Source organism: Rhamphochromis sp. 'chilingali' (assembly GCF_963969265.1).
Source record: "Rhamphochromis sp. 'chilingali' genome assembly, chromosome: 21".
In the NCBI taxonomy this organism is placed as follows: domain Eukaryota; kingdom Metazoa; phylum Chordata; class Actinopteri; order Cichliformes; family Cichlidae; genus Rhamphochromis; species Rhamphochromis sp. 'chilingali'.
In genome coordinates this window covers 1,684,746-1,709,137 of record NC_137949.1, presented here as the reverse complement: position 1 = coordinate 1,709,137, position 24,392 = coordinate 1,684,746, and the positions used below count along the sequence as shown (strand labels likewise).

At 38.2% G+C, this 24,392-nt stretch overlaps 1 protein-coding gene across 1 annotated transcript in view; it reads left to right on the top strand.

The window, feature by feature from the left end:
- The window catches only part of nrxn3a (neurexin 3a), a 219,672-nt gene extending 195,965 nt beyond the window's left edge, over window positions 1-23,707 (top strand). The window contains exons 21-24 of the mRNA XM_080870806.1: window positions 4,694-4,783; window positions 5,522-5,829; window positions 9,802-9,880; window positions 21,788-23,707. Coding sequence (XP_080726932.1) covers window positions 4,694-4,783; window positions 5,522-5,829; window positions 9,802-9,880; window positions 21,788-22,092 — 782 coding nt within the window. The 3' untranslated portion in view covers window positions 22,093-23,707. The remainder of the gene's footprint in view (window positions 1-4,693; window positions 4,784-5,521; window positions 5,830-9,801; window positions 9,881-21,787) is intronic.
- The last annotated feature ends 685 nt before the right edge of the window (window positions 23,708-24,392 follow it).

Sequence of the window (24,392 nt, the reverse complement as noted above, 5' to 3'; positions counted from 1 at the left end):
TTATTCTATTAGATATAAGAATAAGATTTATGTAAGACAGTTTATATGAAGGGTAATATCTTATAATCTATAAACTCTGCTGGAGGGTAATCTATGTGTAACCAGTGTCTGCAATGTTTCTCTGAGCTTATCAGGAGACCCATTCGGTCATTTGTCCTCACACACATATGAACTTGAGGAACATTCCATGCTTAATCCATAGGGCCCACTATTTGAAGCTATAACAGTTTCAGCTCTTCTGGAAAGGCTCTTCGCAAAATTTAGAAGTGTGTTAATGGGAATTCTTCACCCTAGAAACACATTTGTGGGATCAGATACTGATGTTGGAGGAGAAGCCCTGCTTTGCAGTCTCTGCTGTTTGTGATGATGCTCTTATCACAAGGGTGTTGTATTGAGTTGATGCCAAGACTCTGTGCAGGCAGATTCTTCCACACCAGACTTCAGACACCAGCTCTTCCATGTCTTTATGCTTTGAGCACTAGTGTCTGACAGTACAGTCTTTTCCCGTGTGTTTTGAATAAACCGCGACATCTTAAAGGCCGGTCCATAAAAATATTGTCTTGAATTGAATACTTCTGGCAATATAATGCATGTCAAAGGGAAAGCCAGGCATCCTCACCAGTAAACCTATTGTTGCTGGTTGTGTCTTCTTTCTCTTTCTTTCAGTCTCAAGACAGAGTCCATGGCCATAAGTGAAAGTAGACACAGAGCAATAGCTTTGCTTAACAGAAGCTGTACCCATCCATCTGTCCATGATCCACGTTGTTCTTCCCCCGATCATGGATAAGACCCATGATTTGATGTCCTCATCCAGAATCTAATTCCCACCCCACAGTGGCCAATTCACCCTTCACTTTTGAGAATGATAGCTTGTTTGTAAATGAACAAGATAGAGTTGACATACTGCAAATCTCTCGTTAAGAGTCCTCATTTTAAACCGTCATTTACATAATCCTGTGTAGTTTTAAAATATGATGTCCATAATTACACATGCTGCCCAGTCGTGGTGCAACGGATCAAAAATCTCACGGTTCGGATCAGCAAAAAAAGAAAAAAGACAAAAATGTAACATTTACTTATTTACTTATTTACTTATTGAAGTTTTTTTGCCTGTTAAAAACATTCAACTCAAGACTCATTCCATACAATTATTAAAAAAATATAATAGGGCAGTACAGTCTTTGTATCTACCACTCAACTCAATTCAATTTTATTTATAAAGCGTCAAATCACAACAACAGTCGCCTCAAGGCGCTTTATATTGTAAGGTAGACCCTACAATAATACACACCGCTCATTACATCGCACTCCGCTGTGATATAACGAGCGGTCACGGTCACGTAGCTTTCCGTTGCCCTGGAGCTCCGCCCGTTTGTAGCAGTTAGGGCAACAGAAGATGCCTGGGACAGTTCAGCCATAACTTAAATCTTTTCCTGCTCATACATGCTTGGAACGATCTTGCCACTGAAGTGGACGCGAACGGGATATCATAGCGTGGCTCAAGCACGTTCATCATAGTTTAAACCTCTTGTTTTGCACAACGTCTGCAGCTAAACACCCCAGTAGCTTCTGTAATAGCTTTAGCCCGGTCGGACTGGGCAGCAAAGGGCTGCTTAAATACCGAAAACTCCTCCGCTCCTCCACTTGGACCGCTAGCGCTGACCATAACTATCGCTTGACAGACTGACCGCGCGCACTGAACCGTGGAGTGGGATCGGATTACGGATCAACCGTGATCCGCTGCACCTCTACTGCCCAGTGAACTACACATTGTGTTTGGATTGGCCCTTTTTTGTGGTTTATGCTGTTTTACTTTGTTGTTTTACATTAATGACAGCCCAGAAGTCTTTTGAAAAATTTTCATTTTACTCGGGCTCATCCTCTTTGGTATTGGCTGAAATATATGTTACCTTATACGGTGAAGATATATCTAATCATTTTGATTGTCACTAAAATGTAATTTTAGCATGATTGAATGAAAGCACTGTTCATATCAGTTAAATAAGCTTGGTCTAGCCACAGAGAGTGTGCATTTGATGAATCATACAATTTAGGGGTTAAAATTGAGTCAAGTCAAACTGAGATGTTGAAGATTTGTAACAGACAGGTGAAGGTGAAAAAATAGAAGCAATATTATTAAAGATAATTTCCAAGTTTATTTTTTCAGAAAGATCCAACTTCACAATTGTAATATGGCACCACCTTTTGTGCTTTGGGTGCTGGGTTACTTTTAGATAACAGGACTATTTATACCTGTACAAGAGGAAAACGTTTACAAATCCTAGTGAAAATGTATAGAAAGTGATGAAAAGATCGAAACATTTTATTTTAAAAAGTCTTCTGGTATCACAGCAACAAATACATGTGGAGAAAGTTGGAATAAACACAAACATGCACATCAGCTACTGAAGTGGGAAGGCAGTTTGAGGATTTCTCTGTGTAAACATCATATGTGCTGTATATTTAATGAAGATTTGGGGCAAGCTAATATTGTCAGAGAAGAGCGTGATCATTTTAAGAACTTTGAATGAGCTCTGCATAACCTAAGGGAACTCGTTTTCAATGATGACACACGGCTGCTGAGTGACGTAGTTTTTCAAAGCACAGAAATCAGTCCAACTCGTCTATGGTCATTCAATAAATGTAGCCTTTTTAACCTTGGATCGTACACTTGACTGAGTCAAAGCCTGAAAATGTCAGTCAAGATAAACACAATCTGTTAGCAATCTGCCAGGTATGCCATCAGGCTCACTGGCTTTCTGAACACTGACTCTTGATTGTTTAAGATGAGACACTGCTTGCTGTCACCTGCAAGAAGCAGTGGAAGAGAAAGGCCAGCAGCACTAAGTCTTGTTCACATTTCCACACAGCTTGTTGTAATCTTAAATGTGCCTGAGTTTGCATGGGCCTAAATAGTGTTGAGACTTTCATAAAATCCCACTTTACTGTATATCTGAGTATCAGTCATGACAACAGAGCAAACAGATACTGTACATGCTGTGTAACTAAATGGCTAGCTATTACATAACAGCTATCAGGTTCATCTCAACTTGCTTGCTTAACAACATTTTGACTTGCAAAATAACCAGTTTTTCCCCATTTAGTCTTTCATGTCTACAGATGATCATTTGTTGAATTTTAGTGATTGATTATTATCAATTTCTAATGTAATGTTTGGTAGTGTTACTTACTGTTGATGTTGTAAGTGTAAAAGGAGTAAGGCAAGTTGCTCTGGAGCAAGCATCTATTACATCCTTTGTAGGAAATTTTTACCTGAGTTTTTCACGTCACAGGCTGTTAAAAGAAATCTAGCGAGTCTTGAAAGATCTTATTTTTTAAGGTTTGTGAAGATACATCCAGTGACAAAAAGTGATAATGAATGAATTTCATTGCATGAAAAAGTTACCCCTAAGACATTACCTACCAGGTAGGCAAACCTGACTGGTAGGAGGGATTGTACAGTTTCATTAGAATATAACTTGGTATTCGGAACACATAGGATTAGGCAAGTTTTTAAAGTGTTTGTGATGATTTCCATAGTAAGAAAACTAATCTTGCATTAAATGTGACATCAGTGCATACGCTACACCAGGAGTCTCCAACTCCAGTCCTCAAGAGCTACTGTCCTGCAGCTTTTAGATGCATCCCTACTCCAACGCAGCTGGATCAAATGGTTGGATGACCTCTTTTTTTTCTTTTTTTTTTTTAAACATTATGTTTATTGACTTTTATATTACAGAACAAGCAAAGAATAACAGTACAGTTAACATGAGATTTATATTAAAGAACATAGTCCCCAAAATAAACAAATATAAATTAAAAGAAACAACAATAATAATAATAAAAATAAATAAATAATAAAATAAAACAAAACCGATGCACAGCATGGGTAAAACAAACGAAAAATAAAAACAACAAAAACAAAGAAACAGATAACAAAGAAAACAACAAAAACAACAAAAAAACCAAAAAAAACCCACACACACACAAAGAAACCCAAAACTCAGCACCAAGTATCACTTTCTAAATTAATTCCCTTCATAATGTCTCAGAAACTCAGTTAAAGGTAACCATATTTCTTCAAAATCTACTCCCTTTCCTCTGACAATATAAGTAAGTCGTTCCAATACAATACATGATGCCATCTCCTTCACCCACATATGACTTGAGAGTACATCCACTTTCTTCCAATACAAAGATATTAAGCGCCTAGCTTGCAGGAGGCCAAAGTCAATTAATTTTAGCTGTCTGGTGCTAAAGTCACAGTTCTTTGGATATTTACCAGACACACACATTTTTGCTTCAACAGGTATATTTAGATGACCTCTTTAGCATCCCATCAAGTTGGGCAAAGGCCTGATAACAAGCCAATCATTTGATTCAGGTGTGTTGGAACAAGGATGCATCTAAAAGCTGCAGGACAGCAGTTCTGAAGGACTGGAGTCGGAGACACTGCTCTACACAATGTGAAGAAGAAAAAAGTCAGGATTGTAAACAAAATGTTTGGTAACAGCCAAAGAGCCAAAGATGATGAGCCCTGTGCATCCTCTAACCAACAACCGTTTCAACCAAAATTAATGTTTCTGCTAAATTCAGATTTATTTTGTAAATGTAGCTAGAAATTGATATTTCCTTCATGATGTGACTCCGGTCATCGATCTGTGTTTAATACATGTGTTTTTAAACTTTAAAGGGAACAGCGACATTGAACGCTATCAGATGGCCAATAAGAAAATTCCTTTTAAATTTGCCAGACCAGTAGAAGAATGGCTACAAGAGAAAGGTAATTTCAAATCAACCTGATGTATCTGATTGTGCTAATGTAAAGTTAACTGTAACCTCTAGAATAGCATGAAAACCTCTGAACATGAATGTGAACCCACACACCGCTTAAAAATGAGAACTCACCAAAGAACTAGATAAGTGAATGAATTTGTACAAAAGCAATGTCACTGAAAGTTATAGAAACAGAGCAGCAATAACTGTGAAGGTTGTGTTTTTAATTTAGCGAGTGTGTACACAAACTTCGTCCACAGAGGAGATGTCATCTCCCTACAACCGCTGCACTTATGCAGCTCACATCTGCCTTTCAGCGTCTCCACTACGCAGTAGTGAGATCAAGCACATCTGATTCATTCCTTACTAATTTATTTTCACCAAATGATGTGCTGTTAATGGTTCTTTTTATGTTCTGTTGGTAAAATTCATCATGCAGTTTTATGCCACTGTGTGAGAAATCTATGTTTCAGTTTAGTACATATAATATCATTCAGTTTTAATAAAGGAATACATTATGTATTGTCCTTCACACTGTCAAGATAAATGAATTACTTTTGTCATTGTAAGGTGGAATCAACAGCTAAATATGTGTAGTGTAATGTTTGAGGTTGGCTACTGTGCGCACTGTTGCAGTTTGCTTAGTATTGGGTTTTAGTGGCACTGCACCTGGGTGTTTGCATTTTTGTTTTATTCAAAGGTCCTTTCTTTGTTGACAATATCTTACTCTGGATGTCTTCTCTAGGGCGGCAGTTAACAATTTTCAACACACAAGCAACAGTGGCAATTGGTGGTAGTGATCGTGGCCGGCCCTTTCAAGGTCAGCTCTCGGGCCTTTATTACAATGGCCTAAAGGTGTTGAACATGGCAGCTGAAGGCAACCCAAACATCAAGATTAATGGCAGTGTAAGGCTGGTAGGCGATGTACCTAGTGTGCCAGGTTCAGCCAGGACCACAGCCATGTCTCCAGAGATGACAACGTCCTTCATTGAGACTACTACCATGATGTCCACTACGACCACACGGAAACACAGATCTTCCTCAACTGTACAGGTATGTATGTTCTTATGACTATACATACAGGAAGCAAGAGTCATATTTGTTGTTCTTCAACCTTCATGATTTGATGCATTAACATTTGGTTGCACTTTCTATCACGGCTCGGTAATAAAGTGGTAATAGTAGGGTAACAAAGCGGAAACAAGAACGTAATAATGTGGTAATTTCTAAGTTTTTACCATGCAATTGCCAAAGTAATAACCACTTAGTATCCAAGTAATATTAGTCTGGTAGCAACAGTGTTCACACTGAGTAATATTACATGCAAATTTATGTAATTGGATGATAAGAGCCCAAAAGCAACACCATCGCCCTGCACTGCCATCCATAGATCTAGCTGGGGGTGGATAGCTATATTCTGAGTACACTAAACCACCCTAAACTGTTGAAAACTGGAGTGCTTTATTTTTTGGTGACTATGTCTTATTTGAAAGTATAACTAACCACATCTAGTTGTCTGTCCATATTTACAATATTAATGATCAGCTTATTTCATGACAGCATCACTTTTATGCAACCTTAGTTTTTAGAACTACTCTAAGTATTATTAGCTAAGCTAACATTAGCTACTAACTTGCTGTTAGCTACTCTGTTAGTGGTGTAAGTTGACAGTATGTAACATAGATTAATAACTACAAGTCACATGGTGCTAAATATAACTTAAGGAATAAAAAAGGTTTTACATACCTTGCAGTCCTGCAGCAGTTGCTGTAATATGGGTTTGACTCCAAATGTATTGGTATAATCCGTTGGTTTATGCAAGCATGGCTCTATGGGGCCAAAAAGGATGCAAATGGTGGCTAAAGTTAGCAGTTAGAGTAGAATGTAGGCAGCAGTCTGCCACGTACCGCCAGCCAACTCTTTGCAAGCTGCTTCTATTTATGCTTATTAAAAAAAATCAAATGCTTATTGACGAGCGACTATAGCAGTGTAGTCGTGTCTAACTCCAATAATGACCATAATTTTTAAAAAGGTAGATTCAATATAACTATGAAACGGGCAGGTGAACACATGATCCACTGTGGCAACCACTAAAAGGTGCAGCTGGAAGAAGAAAACTTAACATAAGGAAAATATTAACTGAGGCCACAGAGCAAAAAAGTCAAAAGCCCACCTCCCATAGATATCATACAACTATTAATGTTTTTGAAACCAGAAGAGTCAGCGCCTACTGGTCATTAAAAAGAATGTAGGTTTATTGCATTTCCACCGGCTTTACTTTACAGACTCGAATCTATATTCATGCTTTATGTGCAGCTTATAGTCTGGATACAATTTCAAAGGTTTTACACGTTATCTGAACCTAATACAAAGTAGTAGCAGCTGAAAGTGAATGTCTCATTGCTGTGTTGTAGTATCAGATTATCTCGCTTGTGTATCTGCTGTTCCCGTTTTAGGGAGAGAAGGGAAAGACCGACTGGAGTATCTTGACAGATTTTAGAATATGAAATATTTTTAAATATTGAATATTTTTAAAGGATTTTTCTTCTGATGAAAAAGAATTAATGATTTAATATGATTCAGAGCAACTGCTGTGAAGATTACTTGTGATGATTTAGCACTATAGAAATAAAAGTAAAAACTGCATTAATGCAAAGAGCTCATCTGTCAGTTAACCTATGTTAAAAGTATCTGTTTACCGTTACACAATATTAAAGACGTGGGCATTCACAGCTTGGCATGGTTTGGTAGATTCCAGAGTCTTTTGTGCCAAATTTAGGTGTAAAAGATTAAAAAGAAACTGGGGCAAGGATAACAGCCGAACTACTCTTTGCTTGTTGCTCTTACTGCCCTGCTTGGGTTTATGTCAGCTGATGCAAATGGAATAGCTGCTCTTTGATATTAAATGTAAAACCATCTGAATGTATTTAATGTTAGGAACCCTTAGATAATATTGGTAGAACTACTATTTTTCAAATGTTTATATGAGTTTTGTTTATTAGTAAAAAAACAAACAAAAATAAACCAAAAAAAACTCAACTCAAGGTTCTATTGCAGAGCCTTTCAGTTGAACTCAGATCATCTGTACATTACAACATCTATTCAATTCAATTCAATTCAATTTTATTTATATAGCGCCAAATCACAACAAGAGTCGCCTCAAGGAGCTTCATAGATACAGAGAAAAACCCAACAATCATATGACCCCCTATGAGCAGCACTTTGGCGACAGTGGGAAGGAAAAACTCCATTTTAACAGGAAGAAACCTCCAGCAGAACCAGGCTCAGGGAGGGGCGGGGCCATCTGCTGTGATTGGTTGGGGTGAGAGAAGGAAGACAGGATAAAGACATGCTGTGGAAGAGAGACAGAGGTTAATAACAGGTATGATTCAATGCAGAGAGGTCTGTTAACACATAGTGAGTGAGAAAGGTGACTGGAAAGGAAAAACTCAATGCATCATGGGAATCCCCGGCAGCCTACGTCTATTGCAGCGTAACTAAGGGAGGATTCAGGGTCACCTGGTCCAGCCCTAACTATATGCTTTAGCAAAAAGGAAAGTTTGAAGCCTAATCTTGAAAGTAGAGATAGTGTCTGTCTCCTGAATCCAAACTGGAAGCTGGTTCCACAGAAGAGGGGCCTGAAAACTGAAGGCTCTGCCTCCCATTCTACTTTTAAATACTCTAGGAACAACAAGTAGGCCTGCAGTGTGAGAGCGAAGTGCTCTAATAGGGTGATATGGTACTACAAGGTCATTAAGATAAGATGGGGCCTGATTATTTAAGACCTTGTATGTGAGGAGCAGGATTTTGAATTCTGGATTTAACAGGAAGCCAAAACAGGAGAAATCTGCTCTCTCTTTCTAGTCCCTGTCAGGACTCTTGCTGCAGCATTTTGGATTAGCTGAAGGCTTTTCAGGGAGTTTTTAGGACATCCTGATAATAATGAATTACAGTCGTCCAGCCTGGAAGTAATAAATGCATGAACTAGTTTTTCAGCGTCACTCTGAGACAGGATATTTCTAACTTTAGAGATGTTGCACAAATGGAAGAACGCAGTCTAACATATTTGTTTAATATGTGCGTTGAAGGACATGTCCTGGTCAAAAATGACTCCAAGGTTCCTCACAGTGTTACTGGAGGCCAAGGTAATGCCATCCAGAGTAAGAATCTGGTTAGATACCATATTTCTAAGCTTTTCAGGGCCGAGTACAATAACCTCAGTTTGATCTGAATTAAGAAGCAGAAAGTTAGCGGCCATCCAGGTCTTTATGTCTTTAAGACATTCCTGCAGTTTAACTCATTGGTGTGTGTTATCTGGCTTCATGGACAGATAGAGCTGGGTGTCATCTGCATAGCAGTGTAAATGTATGCTATGTCTTCTAATGATGCTGCCTAAGGGAAGCATGTATAATGTAAACAGAATTGGTCCTAGCACTGAACCAGTTCCGAAGTTATATTACCCGGCAAGCAGGCAACAGAAGAAAGGTTCAAGTGTGGAACCACCAGCTGAGGTCATTCTGTGTATATGTCAGGTATATAACACCCAGAGCCTACAGAAAGTAAATAACATTTAGCAACTTTGCCTGACCTAATAGCAGAGGACTTTGCACCCAGTGTAGACTTAGCATAACTCCAAAGCATTCAATAGACGGGGCAGACCCTAAAGTCATCAAAAGTCCAAATAAATTTGGGAGACAGTAGATGTTTGGAGAAGTATGAAAGAGGGTATTTGCGTTCGACACCAAAGACCATCTTAATTAGAACGCCACCAACAAAATAGTGTAAATAACAGCTGGGCCATGGAAAAAACTATAACAAACTGAAAGCTCTGAAAAACGATGAACCTTGACTTAAGATCTTTTGCTCGTTGTTGTGCTCCTGTGATTGGCATTCACTTTCTAACTTGTCTTAAATATTCTTCTCCTCTCTTTATGCGCTACTTTGTGTCTTCTGGTGGCTCTTTGCTGTTTTGGTATATTTGCTATGGATATTGTGTCTCTGATGACCAACATTCTGGCCCTGAAGCACCAAGAGGACATTGGGTCATCTGCCGAGTGTTCGAGTGATGATGAAGATGAGGAGGAGTGTGAAACTAGCCGTACAGGTGGGCTAGGTTAGTTTGCATTTGCTTGCTTTCTATGTGCTGTCACTCATCTGCAATAGAGGATCGAGGTATCCTTAAAGCATCACGCCCCCATGGTCAGTCAAAGTGTATCTTAATAAATGGCCAAGGTGGTAACAGTAAGCTAAGCCCAATTCCTCAGCAATACTTAATGTAAGAAAACTGGGTATTCAAATGTATTTGTACATTCAGAATCTTAATTTAGCACAGTGCTAATGTATCAAGGTCATGAGCTACACTTGCACATGGGGTTATACAAAGTAGTCAACATGGTCACCAATGTACATTCAATTGTTGTCTGCTAAGGGGGAAAATGAGGGTTAGTCCATGTCATCACCAGTATGCCGAGTTTGTATGATGGTGAACCATGTTCTCTGTACTGATGCTGAACTTATAACATCATGTTTGAGTCCATTGCTTCTGCCATTCATTGCTCTGTTGATTTTAAGTTTCAAACAGTACATTTGAACAGTTTTTGGTTTTAGATTTTGTGTTCAGCTAAAGTGTTGTCTAGTTTACATCAATGTATTTTAATTTTGGTTTCTATTTGTGCTTTCCCAGATTTAGAGGCTTGCATTGGTACATGTGCTAGAGAACAGATATCATTGAATTTCTGTGTACAGGTTTTTCTTTTTTTGGGTTACACTTTTGCTTTTAGGTGTACTTGTTATTCTGTCTTTTTTGTACCTAAATATTTAAAATAAACGACTAAATAAATAAAATGTTGCGATAACTTAACACTCAAATTGAAAGAGTTTGGGAATTTCCATATTTCAGATTTTGTAGTGGACAGTTAACAGATATATTTTTGCTATGGCACAAAAGCATAGACACGTATTTCTTAGGTAGATAAAAAGTTGAAAGTTGTTAGTTTTAATATGATCACAGGAACATCCACCAGGTCACTCAGGAGTTGGGGTAAGCTACATCTTAGCCACACACCAAAAAGTATTTTCAGAAATGGAAAAGACGTTGCTTTTCAAGTAAAGTGTTTCTGTGATAAGATTTATTGTAACACTAAACCTGACTCTACCTTTAACACCCAAACAGGTCATCTGGTGGATGTAAATAGGTGGAGGTTCTGTGTCTCATTTACAGCACAATCGTCGATGCGAAGGTTGATTTTCACCCAAATAGTAAACGTAATGCCACCAAAGTGGAGCTATGGGTGTGAACTGCATGTTAAAATATTCAAATTCCAAAACAGTCGAGATATCTATAAAATCACAAATGTTGGAGGTGATAGTGTGATAAAGAAACATTTACGCCGTTTCTTAAGTTCCCTTTAGGGAAATGGATATAGTGTGATTCCTAATCCGGAAAGATGATGTTCATCACAACATATGCCCTTACTGAAGGTCATTCCCAAATTTTTTCAGAGTATGTGAAATATTGTTGTTAAATGGGTTTAAAACGGTCAGGTCCAGGGGGATTTGTGAAGAAAGACAAAGACAGGGCCCCAGTCATCCAATCATATGTTTACACAGAAATTCACATCATTCTAACCCGGACATCACGTTGACGTTGACAGCTGCATGCTTTGATTTTACTTTTCTTTTGCTCCTTTTTCTAAGTCGATGCTTTTTTCTGGTTGTTTTGCATTTTTTAAAGTTTTGTTGCCAAGACTTCATTCCCGCCTTTTCGCCAGTTGTCTAAAAATGCATTTTTGTATTTTGGCCTCATCATGTGTGGCATGACGTTTTGGTGGGTGACAACTGTTTCCAGCTGTTAAAAAAAAAAGAAAAAAGAAAACACACACACATCACCTTATTATTTCAAAGCAGCTACAAAGGCAGAAAAAAGAAACTTTTCTTGCCATCAACGTTTTAATCCTGAACATACCGAGGTCCACACGAGACTGACGGCAGAACCAGTCTGCCGTCCTGCTTTGACTTCCTTTCTAAAGCTGCTTTACATTTGAACATGTTTTGGTGCTGATGGCAAAAAAGGACTTTTTGCCACAAATTCTGCTTTCTTCATTTTCTTTTCTTAAGCGATCATTGTTATCATGGTATGATAAACTCTAAAAATCATTGACTTCAGGAAGATCGTTTCTTGCATGTGTTTTGACTGATACCATGCGCCTGCAATTACACAAACTCGGTTGTTTTGTTTGCATTTCTGTTTACGTTGGAAGCCATTTTTTGTGGTTGCATCATCATCAATGGTCATCTTTCTCACTCAACGCAGTGTTTTTCTTCTTTTTCTTTCCTTTTCTTTTCTTCGTGTGGCTGTTGTCTGTCTGGTTTGTTTAGAGAATTTATCAAGTGATTCTGTTCTCTGTTGTAAATTTTCCGTTTTCCTTTTTTTCTTTCAGTTGATTTCATAAGATGGCAACTAAAAGGGCTTCTTAAATGGTTTTACTGCAAACTATTAAAAACCTTCAGTGTGCAAATAAGCAGGTTACATTTTTTCCATGAAAAAGGCCAACAACCAGTAACAAATATTGTGCTAATCCTTCATTTAAATCCTGTAAGATGCTAGCATCACTCACTGATGAGACTGCACTAGAGACAAACATAAACTTCTGACTCAACATGTCTAACTAGATCAAATCTGAGAAGCATTTTCAGTTAATTGTCCAGTTGTTCTTATGAAAAATGCCAAAAATGTTGCAACAATAATTGTTTTATCAAACAGGGTAGAGAAAAAATAACTTGGATCATATAATATTAGTTTGTGATTGCAGGGTTCGGCTAAAGATGCATTTACATTCTGTCATAGGGTTCCTTATTCTTCTCTAGTTTTTACTGAACTATACAGAATAAAATCTCTTTGACTCTTAAGTATTATTTAATAATATTAAATAAAATGTTAAATAGTGTTTTTGTACATACAACACATTTAGGAAAGTTTGGCTCAAAAATAGGTTGTACTTTAAGACCGTACATCCCAGCAAGTCTCGATGGGTTTTACCTTTGGAGACAGTATTTATCAATTTAAGCATTTCCTTTTCTTCTGATGTTTTGATTATCTGGGGGATCTTGGCTGCATCAAACTTGCTTTTGGATATTTAGGCTCCTTCTTCTCTTTAATTTGATTATCACAAAGGTTTGTCAGTTATTACCAGGATGAAGTCGTCTTTGGCCTATGAACAGAAAAATATCTTTCCTTAGGGTAGTTGTTGCAGTATAATGTAGGATCTTTGGGAAATTCTCGTGGTCTTCAGATAACTGCTATTCTAGTGACTTTACTTTCTTATCCTGTGGCTCCACATAGGTTTTAGCAACCTATGCAATGGATTTCACCCATAATCAACCAGTGTGATAAAAATGAAAGTAACAGATAAAAGCAAAGCCATAAATTTAACAATAATAATGATAATTTCCTTTTTTTAAAGGGTTCATTTTAAAGTAAATTATTATATAAGGGAGGGGTTTAGAGACTATATGCTGGATGTGCACTCAAACACAAATCACACACAGAAAGGTGTTGACCATTTTCTGAAGCGTGACTCATGATAATATTTTTTTTTTGACTTCCTACAACCTCTGACATTGTTTATTTAGTTCAGGCTAATCAGAGATTTGCCATCTTATGGAATTCATGTCGAATTCAATTTTGACCTACATGGAAAAACATGTAGTTATAATACTGACTCATATATCAGATGACACTACAGGTTTAAAGCTGATATCCTTATTTTTTGTATCATCAAATGATAATCATTTCTATTTATGAGAATTGTAGAATAAGTTACAATTATATATGTTTAAATGCTGCAATTATTCAATGACAATAGGATGTTTCTGAACGTAAAACGATATGTAGAAGTGAAAGACATAAATGTCATCAGATGACATATTACACTATATCATTGTTTATTTTGTGCAAATTGAGCTAAAATGCAGAAGCAGCGTGTGAAAATGAAGTATTCCTTCAACAGAAGATGGGAACAAAGGTCTCGAATCGACCCAGCGTAACGCCACAACTCCTCACTGAAAGGCTGTGCCAAGAGATTTATAATAATAACAATAATAATGGATTGCTTTTACAAAGCGCTTTTCGGGGCCCTCAAAGCGCTTCACAATTGCAGTATTTATTCACTCTCACATTCACACACTATTTATGTATAAACTAATGTTTAAAAACTTCAATGGGCCAGAATTCCTCCATCACAATATGAGAGACTGATAAAGCTGCACAGGAAGTTGTTACTGAAGGTGTATTGAATCACTGGGTGTACTTTTTTCACACACTGCTTCTGCACTTTGCTTAGTTTTTGATAACTAATAGCACAGTATAATATGTCACGTTTTGTTGTGCATCTGACTTTAAATAATTTTAGAATCTACTGAGGACCGTATGATGATATATGGGGATAATTCAGAACAGACCTACGATATTAATGTCTTGATATATCAAACCTTAAAACGGAAACATATTGTACTTTCTGTTTCACTGTAGTTATATTGATACAGGACAACAAACATTCTGACACTACAAAAACTATATCCCAATTAAAACAAGTGGTTTCGTTCATTAAATAAATAAAGTTTTAAACCAAGATTGCAGTCATAAAACTGTAAATGTTACTATTCTCAATAGTAACATTTACAGTTTTATGCTTTATTAAGGTTTAAAGTAACAGTTTCTAGGATTTTTGTTTCAAGTCTCTAGAAGTAACACAACTGTAACTAAACCTTAAGCTCACTGATGAAACGATTGCTTTTATATTTGCGGCAGTACAATCTGTCTGTCAAAAGCAACACAACTAGAAAGAAGCAAATAAGTTACTGCTGACGCTAATGTAAACCAAAGAGTTCCTACTGCTGCGTCTTCATCTTGAAAACATTAAAGCAGGGAAACATGAGCTGACTTTTCATAGAAAAGAGAACACAGTTGACCTCCGCTAAGAACGAGCTCCTGGCCACAGGAAGGAGAATCTCCCTTTTAACAGGAAGAAACCTCCGGCAGAACCAGGCTCACAGAGGGGCGGGGCCATCTGCCCCAACTGATTTTGGGTGAGGGGAGGAAGACGGGAAAGAACACATCCTGTGGAAGAGAGACAGAGATTAATAATAACAAATGAATAAAGTCTTGTATAAACCCACAGTGAATAAGAAAGAGTGACTAACCCTAACAGTGAAGTGTCTGTCTCCTGGATCCAAACTGGAAGCTGGTTCCACAGAAGAGGGGCCTGAAAACTGAAGGCTCTGCCTCCCATTCTACTTTTAAATACTCTAGGAACAACAAGTCAACTTTCATTATGCTCTACAGTTTAAACTCACAGTGAGTGCAGCAAAAAGTCGTGATGGAAGAAGACAAGTTATGCATAGTGTTTTGTTCATATATTGATTTACCATCCTCATCAGGTCTGGGTCACAGAGGCACCAGTCTAATCAGAGATTCCCAGACCTTACATTCTTGGCCCAAGCCAGCTGTCAGACATAATCTCACCACCCTATCGTCTCAATAGAAAATGAATGAAACAGCTCAACAAGGAGTAGGAAGCATGCTAGTCAGATGCCTGGACCACGTCAACCGGCTCTTGCTTTAATGAAAAGGAGCTGTGTTTGCTTGAATGACCACACCTTTCAACATGCTTCTCGCGCTTCTATAAAAGGCCAGATTCCCTTTGGAAGAAATCCTTTTCTGCCACATGTGCCCACAGTTGCATTCTTTCAGTCACAGCTGGTGGACATAGGTGCGAGTGTAACATGAATCTGTTCTAAATCAAAAACCGTGCAAAAGCCTGGCTCTCTCTGCACACCTGTCTGCTACAGTGTCCACATAAGCACAGATGCTCTTTCTTCCCCCCCTCATGAAGCTAACCAAGACATATTTGAAGTCCTCCACTCGAGGCAGAATTCCTAAACTAGACTGAGGAATTCACCTGTTTTCTCACGAGAACATTTGGAGTGCTGACCCAGCATGGACCAAAGTTGTCCAAGTTGCTACTTTAAGATCCTTGTTTGATCTAATAAGATAAGTTTTGGCTTGGCAGCAATTTATCCCAAACTCCCCCTCTGGAGAACACCTTTGCAACATGCACAGTCTAATGGATATCAGCTTTATACTTGTCTTTTAAATTCTAATGAAATGCATTCCACATTTAATAAAACATTATTAATGTATGTTTTATGTTACTTGTTTCTGTTTCTCACACACTGCTGTTAGTTCAACGTGAGCTGTGTCCCAATTGCATACTCTATACAACTATTTTCTTTGGTGATTGGAGGGGTGGGGCTATTGGGATTGTTTAAAGTGACAAACTCGTCATGTGAGTTTGCGTCCTGGATACATTGGACGTTGAATGAACAGACATCGGGGAACTGCTAATGGCTTTCCAAAGTTGCAGCTTGGCTGTGTGCAACCTTGCAGCACACGTTTCTTTTCAGTGTAAACTCCTGTTTAAACTTCACTGGTTATGAGATTGGGACACAGCGTCTGTCTCCTGTTCTTCTAACATCGGTCAGTCCTACCTGCGCCCAGTTTGCTGTGTCGTTTCTTTTCTACTTTCCCTAAATGCAACTTACTTTAAGCATGCATCAACATCCTGCAGTACAACTAAAACGAAACCAAAGGAGAGTTCTAATAACAACCCATTTTCAGCCAGTACCATCGCTCTCCGATGTACACCCAGACTGCACGGCCGGTTCATGTTTAAAAACTAACATTACAAATAGATTTGTCATCAAGAAACACACGAGAGAGGAGCCCGTCGTCCAGTCGAGCACCTTTCTCAGCAGTGTCTGTTTTCTATTGTGTGCATCTGGTTGTAGTGTGTGCAAAATTTTAAATGGCTTCGTTCTTCCATCTTAACATTTTTCATTTGATAGTTTTTAACTGGTCATATTTTTGGTAGTTTATCCAATTGGTTTTGAATATGTTTTTGGCTTTACAAGTCTGTTTTCTATTCTTTTATGGTTTTTCTTTTTGAAATCAGATAATACATAAATTACTATTTTGTGAACAATTTCCATATAATTTAACTTTTTGGGCTTTGGAACTCCTTCACAGCGACTAGCTTGTGTGTTTTACTTTCAGCACTAAGCTCTCCTAAGTCACAATGAAAGCAACATTCAAAAGATGGCAAAAAAGTCCGACTTGTTTGAACCTGTTCAGAAACTCACAAATTAGTAGGTGAAGCAGTTCCACATCCACTTGTCACATTTCTTCCATTTTTCAGATTTTTTACAATCTTTTTTCACAAAAAAGAGGGAAAAAAAAGAAAGAAAGAATATTTTGACTGTAATGAAACAAACAAACAAACAAACGAATGAATTGCATGGCTAAGAAGTTGCAGTTTAGGGTTTGTGAGACATGTCAGTGTTAGAGTTTTTCTGTTCTTTTCTGTAGATGGGCATGTATATTGCTCATTGTTTGTATATCCCCATCCCTTCCTTACAGCCCAAAGCTCTAATGCCGCCCGACCGCTTCGTACTGCCTTTACATGGACATGGCAACTGACTTACACTGTCACCCTCATCATCCTCATTTCCTATGTAATATGTTCGTAGGTCCCAATCCCTCTTCACCCTTTCCCTTGTCTTTAGAGATTTTACAATATAAAGTCATCCATCCATTCTAAAGAACATATGTCAAATTAAGCAAAAACTATAACATGAATAGATTTTAGGTGTCACTGAAGTCTCTTGCAATGAAAAAAAGATACACAGATTTTTTTGTACAAAACAACTTATTTACCAGGAAAAAACAAAAGATAAAAAACAGTATTATGGTGTTTATTTTTTATGTTATGTGGTGTGGTTGTATGTGTTGTTGCCTCCCTGTACCGTCACGTTTTAAGATAGAACACAATCTACAATGGATAAAAATGACCTTTAACAGTGGCTATCCAACAGTCTTACCCAACTTTTCCTTTGTAAATTCTTTTCCTCATGCCTAACTCACGTGGGCAATTTGTTGATGTAAGTTGACGATATCCAGTCTGTACGTTTTCTCCTTGCACTGATTTTCAAAGATGCAGTTTGTAAAATGTGAGGCTTTTCCCAATGTTTCATTTTAGGTGTGTCAGACTACTGGCAAGGTGACATTTTACATTAATATACTCGGAATTAGCTGCTTTCTTCCATCCGTATTAGTAGCTTACTGGCTCTTTCAAATTTCCCACGTGTGGCATTAATAAAGGTTATCCTATCTTAGTCATTTTAAAGAGTTTATTCGTTTCTTATTCTGCATTACAGTATCGATCAGCTGTTATGCCGGCACTTGCTCTCAGAAACCTTTCGATATATATCCTTTAGGGATATAAGTAAATTAAACTATGACAACAGCCTTTTATATGTAGCCATATTGGATTGTTATTTTGATGCCCCGTAAAAGCCACTTATACTTGTTAACATGCAACACACACACACACACACACACACACACACACTTAGTCTAACTGACATAACATGACGTGACATGAAAGACTGCCTTTCATTAACGGTTTAGGCTCACACCAGTTTGTTTGATGAAGTAAAACCCTTCAGATATCTTAAACAAAAAGTAACAAGCCTGTTTTGAAAATGTGGAAAGTGTTCAGAAATGTTTCAGAGGAATAAATACTCAAGTACAGTAACAAAATGGTATACTTTATTACTTCTCACGTCTGGATAGAGTCAAAGCATTAGGTTCACATTAGTGTAAATTTCCCTTTTTGGTTAATATCCTCGCGGTTGTAGAATACTTTCATGCAGAATAAGCGTTAATAAATTTAAAATGACTTTTAAAATGCAGGTATTGTACTACTACTCATCCAAAGAAATAACTGATTAGTGGTGAATATGTGTATGTAATATATATACAGTAGTAACACTTTTTAGAAGCTAATGATCTTAAGGACAGGTTTTGGTTTTAAAATCTTGCAAACTGCATCTCTTAACCCTGGATATGTTTTATAGAAATGATCATCTTAAATTTTGTGCTTGTGGATGTTGTGTTTGTGATTATTTGTGAGTTGCATACTTGCTGCTTTTAGTTGACATCTAATTTGGTATGTGCATCAACAACTGTATACAGGTGCTCTACTGCATGGAGACTTTTTATGTCAGTGTAACAGTCGCATTTTCGATGTTTACTCCGACTGTTGCCAGCTTTAGATTACAGACTATGATAAGTACATCAAACTCTTTTATACAAAGTGTAAAATATTATCAGTCCTATTTTTGTACAAATTCAATTCTGCAAATGTTGGGATGCTGTATGAAATGTAACTACAAACAGAATGCAATGATTTGCAACAACAACAATGAAAAACAAACAAACAAACAGTTTAAACTGGCATTTTCCTTCTTCTTTCTAATACTAACACCTCAGGTTAGTTTAAATACCTCAGGTCTTCTCACTGATCCTCACCCCACTTTGTAGCCGAGCTTCATCAGCTCGTTCTTGAAAATTGGTACACCATGTCAAAACGTGCAAGGTGTGTGGTCACTGACTTGTTGAAATAAGCAAGACTTCCTGTAATAAATATTGCCTGGTTGATGCCATACCTTGTAAACATGTTTACAGTGCGAGTAACCAATGCCAATGCCTGCACAATCACAAATGCTGGCTTTTAGCTGTGCTTGATAACAAGCTAGATGGCCTCTCTCTCCAAAAAGAACTGTTAAGCAGTCAGGCCAGAGCACAGTTTTCCACTTTGCATTTATTTCAAATGAGTGTGGGCCCAAGACAGTCATTTACATACACAGTCATATGTTACTTGATAACCTGATTAGGTGTTTTTGTTTCGTTTTTTGTTGTTGTTCAACAACTTTTCCAATCTTGAAGTGCATGAAATTCAAAGTGAATATTTTAATATACTATAAATAATTTGCAAATCATTGTACTGTGTTTTTATTTAGATTTTTCAGCCTTTCCCAATGTTTTCAGGAGGAAATATAGTGGCATCATCTGTTTTATCAAAATTATTTTTATTGCATGTGCGATAAAATGATTTTGGCTTGATATATCAGTTTACCTTACTTTCTTTAGGAAAAAACTGTATCTTATAAAACGACTCAACTAAATATGATTTAAGTAATTTGCATTTAGCACAATTTAGCATGACAAAATGTAATGGATTACATCTGAGGACCGGAGAGTTTGTTAAATGTGGTTAGTAAGTAGGGATGGGTATCGTTTAGGTTTTATCCGATACCGGTGCTTAAACAGTGCTCGAATCGGTGCTTAAACAATGGAAAAAACACAAACTTTGTCCAAAAACCTCTCATGTTCAGCTGTTTCCCTCTTTTTCTTTGGTCATTTTAGCCTTTTTGGCCAGGGTGAAGGGAGTATCTGCCATCAAACAAGAAGACAGCCGCATGTAGCTATGATGGTGTTTGCTAGTTCACCTTACATGCATTAATGTAATAACGTGGTTAGCCTACTCAACGTAAATTACACTCGAACAACATTAAGCTACTCATGCAGAGAAGAACGGCTGCTGCTGCATCATCATCCTCATCATTTCTGCTACACTGGCAGGGCTAGGGGCCAGGACTCTCCTCTTCGGATTCTTGGGAGATGTTGCTAACTCCGGGTCTGATAACAGGCACCACACCCGCACTCAAGCTATCAAATACGGCGCATTTCTCGGCTTTTAACAAAACGCTATACATCGCTAGGTGTTTCATCAGATTCGAGGTGTTACCTCCTTTGCACAGTATCACCTTAAAGCACTTGTTGCAGGGTGCTGAGTCTGCATCGTTTGCTGTGAAGTACAGCCAGACTTTGACCGCTTCGCCTTGGGCATTTTTAATCTGTAGCTCTGCTCTAAAAGAACGTACATACCTGGGCCCGCCTACTACGCTTGCAAAGGTAAAATGATTGGCTAGAATCTAAAGTGTGTGACGTCTCAGGGAAAAAAAAGCACCGAAATAAAGCACCGAAATGTGCGCTGCTTTTTGGTCTGGTTACTACCGTTTATGTCAGAACCGGTGCCATCATGGCACCGGATACCGGTACCCATCCCTATTAGTAAGTGGATCATTTCTCTCCATTGACAGAAATCACCTTTGAGGACACATTATTAACGGTATCTTCTATGTATATGCGTCAAACAGCACCTACCTGCTCTTGTTGCAGAAATAACTTGTTCTTCAGTTTGTTAAACAAAGATAGATAAGTCATGCATTTTTACTTCCTTTGGAACTTAGAGCAGGATTCAAAGATAAATGTGCATCACTTTTGACTGATTTATTAGAAACCGATATGCCAAGTCATGATCATTGATTTGAGATGAGGTGTTGTGAGTCCAGGTGTGTCAAATGCATTGCACTGTCTTAATAAAACGTTGCCCTCTAACGTGTCTACATGTGTGTCTCTAACCCCAGGAGATGAGTTAGTCGTCAAAATACTTGAGGATCCATTAGTGCACCCCTCTGTAGCTCCTTGTACACCCTTCATTCCCACTCCCTCAACCCACCACCCACTCCTCACCATTTTGAGACCACCAAAGAGTCCCTGTCCAAGGCCACTGAGGCGGGGCTACCTTGCTTGTCGGACCGAGGCAGCGATGATTGTGATGATGATGGCTTGGTGATATCGGGGTATGGCTCTGGGAAAGCGTTCAAGTCTAAGCTGCCACCCTACTGATGATGAAGATTTTTACTCAACCTTCTTCTTGGTAACAGATAAGACCTTGTCCACGTCAGGCTTTCAAGGTGACTACAAAGCAAATGCAACCAAGACTTTTATACGTAACAAACCTTCCATCTCCAGACGCAGTAGGACTACCACTATCGCCATAGCACGAACCGCCGACCAGAGCCGCACCACCACCACCTCTGCCTCCACCGCAACCCTCCAAACAGCCAGCTGGCAAAACGAATAACCGCGAGCTAAAACCCCGGCCCGACCTAGCGTTGCTTCCATTGCCCACATCCTTTGAGGTAGACAGCACCAAGCTGAGGGGCCCATTAATAACCTCCCCAATGTTCCGTAATATACCCACAGCACTTCCCACAGAGCCAGGCGTCAGGCGAGTTCCAGGGCCCTCGGAAGTGGTCCGCGAATCTAGCAGCACCACCGGGATGGTCATCGGAATAGTGGCGGCCGCTGCCCTGTGCATCCTCATCCTTCTATATGCCATGTATAAGTACAGGAACAGGGATGAAGGCTCCTACCAGGTGGACGAGAGCAGGAACTACATAACCAACTCGGCTGTGCAGAGCAATGGCGCTGTCATGAAGGACAAACAGCAAAGCTTGAAAGGCAGCAACAAGAGACAGAAAAACAAGGATAAGGAGTATTATGTGTGACTGTGAGACTTTCGTGTACACGAGAGAGCGAAGAAAGAGAGCACTAAGAGAACTTTTACTTATCAGTTTCCTCGTGAGGAGCTATGACAAATGATGGTATAATATGGAACTTGAAAATTCTTATACTGTGCTGAGTAGTTGAACTGATGATATGTACTGTAACATAAAGCACACTTACTATTAAGCAAAAGCTTAATGACAAGGTTAAATAGCAACTTTAGAGACCTTACTCTTCTATCTGGTCAGAGACATTATTGGTAGAGAAATACTTCACAGCATCATTCTCCTAAGTGACTTTTAGAGCTACGTGATCCTTGGCATTAAACAATTTTTTGTGAAATTGTTAATTACAAAAGGCTCATAAAATTACACCTTTTCAGCATGTAAACAACATAGTGCTTAACAAGAGGGGGTCAGGCACACAATGGTTGTAAAAATAAAGGACTCTTGTATCAAAATATTACCAATTTTTATGGTTTATAAATAAGTGCTGTGTCTTAACTATTTTTGCTCCAGGCTAATGAGAAACCAACAAAAGAACAGCAAGAAAAGAAAATGATTTCTGTGTATAAACTAATGGAGAGGGCATACCTCAGAACACAATTATTCTCATTGTCTGGCTGACACAGTGAAGCTTTGTGGAGAGAGCTTGCCAGTTCTCTCGGTAAGAAACACGTGATTGTAAAATGCATGCCATCCTGATTCATATGGTATAGCACAAGTCCAGTATGCAGTGTTCGACTTGGACCACGTTCTCTTTAATGCACAAGCCAAAACGTCATCATTAGATTGGGACTTGCCCTGAGCCCCTGAAAACTGCTGAAAAATCTGCAAAAGAAAAAGGTCTAATATCGACGCATAGCTAGTGGTGGTCTTCTCTCTTTGCAAAATTGTGTGTTGGTTCATTGCGTATCATTCTCTTTTTTATGGAGGTGTCAGGAAGAAGACAAATGCAGTACTACAACACTGTTAACAAATGTGTATACAGAAATAAATCTAATGTTGAAAGTGTGAATTCTATCTGCTATCGCAGTCAACTGTGTCAAAAAAGAAGAAATTTGTTTACATATTTTATTACATGCTATCTGTTGTACTTTGTAGGTAGTAAATTGTACATATACCATGACAGTTGTAATTTTTAGTACCACTATTGTACAGACTAAACACATGGTTTATCAACAGATTTCATGAGAAATTTATTAACTGTTATTAATTTACATGGAGAAAGACTCTAACGAGAATGTGAAGAATCATATTGCTATTCATAAAGAATAAAATGTATTGTTAGCCTAGAAATCTAAAAAGAGATGTTTCTAAAGTTGCATGAATATTTAATTACTGTCCGACAAATACAACGTGCCCTTTCTTCTGTACCATGACTTTCTTGTTCTGGGTGACAGTACTGATTTGTTTAGTTTCATTTTAAGTTTTTTGGAGAGAACAACATCAGATTTATGACAAAGAGACAACAAAAGAATGGGCCTTCAAAGTTTGGAAAGACAAATTCTGTGGGACCATAAATCATTGCTCAATTGTCCTTTTATGTTTCCATTACCTGTCATTGTCATTAAGTCACCAGGTGCAGTCTTTTTCTTAGAAATCACATTTTTGTCACAATTGTTACTTTTCATAACCTTTTTCCATCAGTTTGATAACAAATAAAACTTTTTTTCTTCAGACGTTATACTGTACTCGTTGGGTAAATATGGTTAGTCTTCACTGTCGTTAGTCTTCACTAAAATACTGTACCGTTTTGACATTTACCACAAATCTCATCACAGAATCAGGCATACTATTTCTTAGAGGAAAACAGTTTAAAAACTATAAAAACTTTTAGCTTTTCTCCTCAAATGAAAGCTGAAGGCTCTGCCTCTACTTTCAAATGTCTTACGAACCACAAGTAAACTGTTCTGTGGGGCTAATACAGCACTATTCCTCTTAGACAAGGCCTTGTATGGGTGATGTACACGCTCTCTTTCTAGTCCCTGTCAGGACTCTTGCTGCAGCATTTTGGATCAGCTGAAGGCTTTTCAGGGAGTTTTTAGGACATCCTGATAATAATGAATTACAGTCGTCCAGCCTGGAAGTAATAAATGCATGAACTAGTTTTTCAGCGTCACTCTGAGACAGGATATTTCTAATTTTAGAGATGTTGTGCAAATGGAAGAAAGCAGTCTTACATATTTGTTTAATATGTGCATTGAAGGACATGTCCTGGTCAAAAATGACTCCAAGGTTCCTCACAGTGTTACTGGAGGCCAAGGTAATGCCATCCAGAGTAAGAATCTGGTTAGATACCA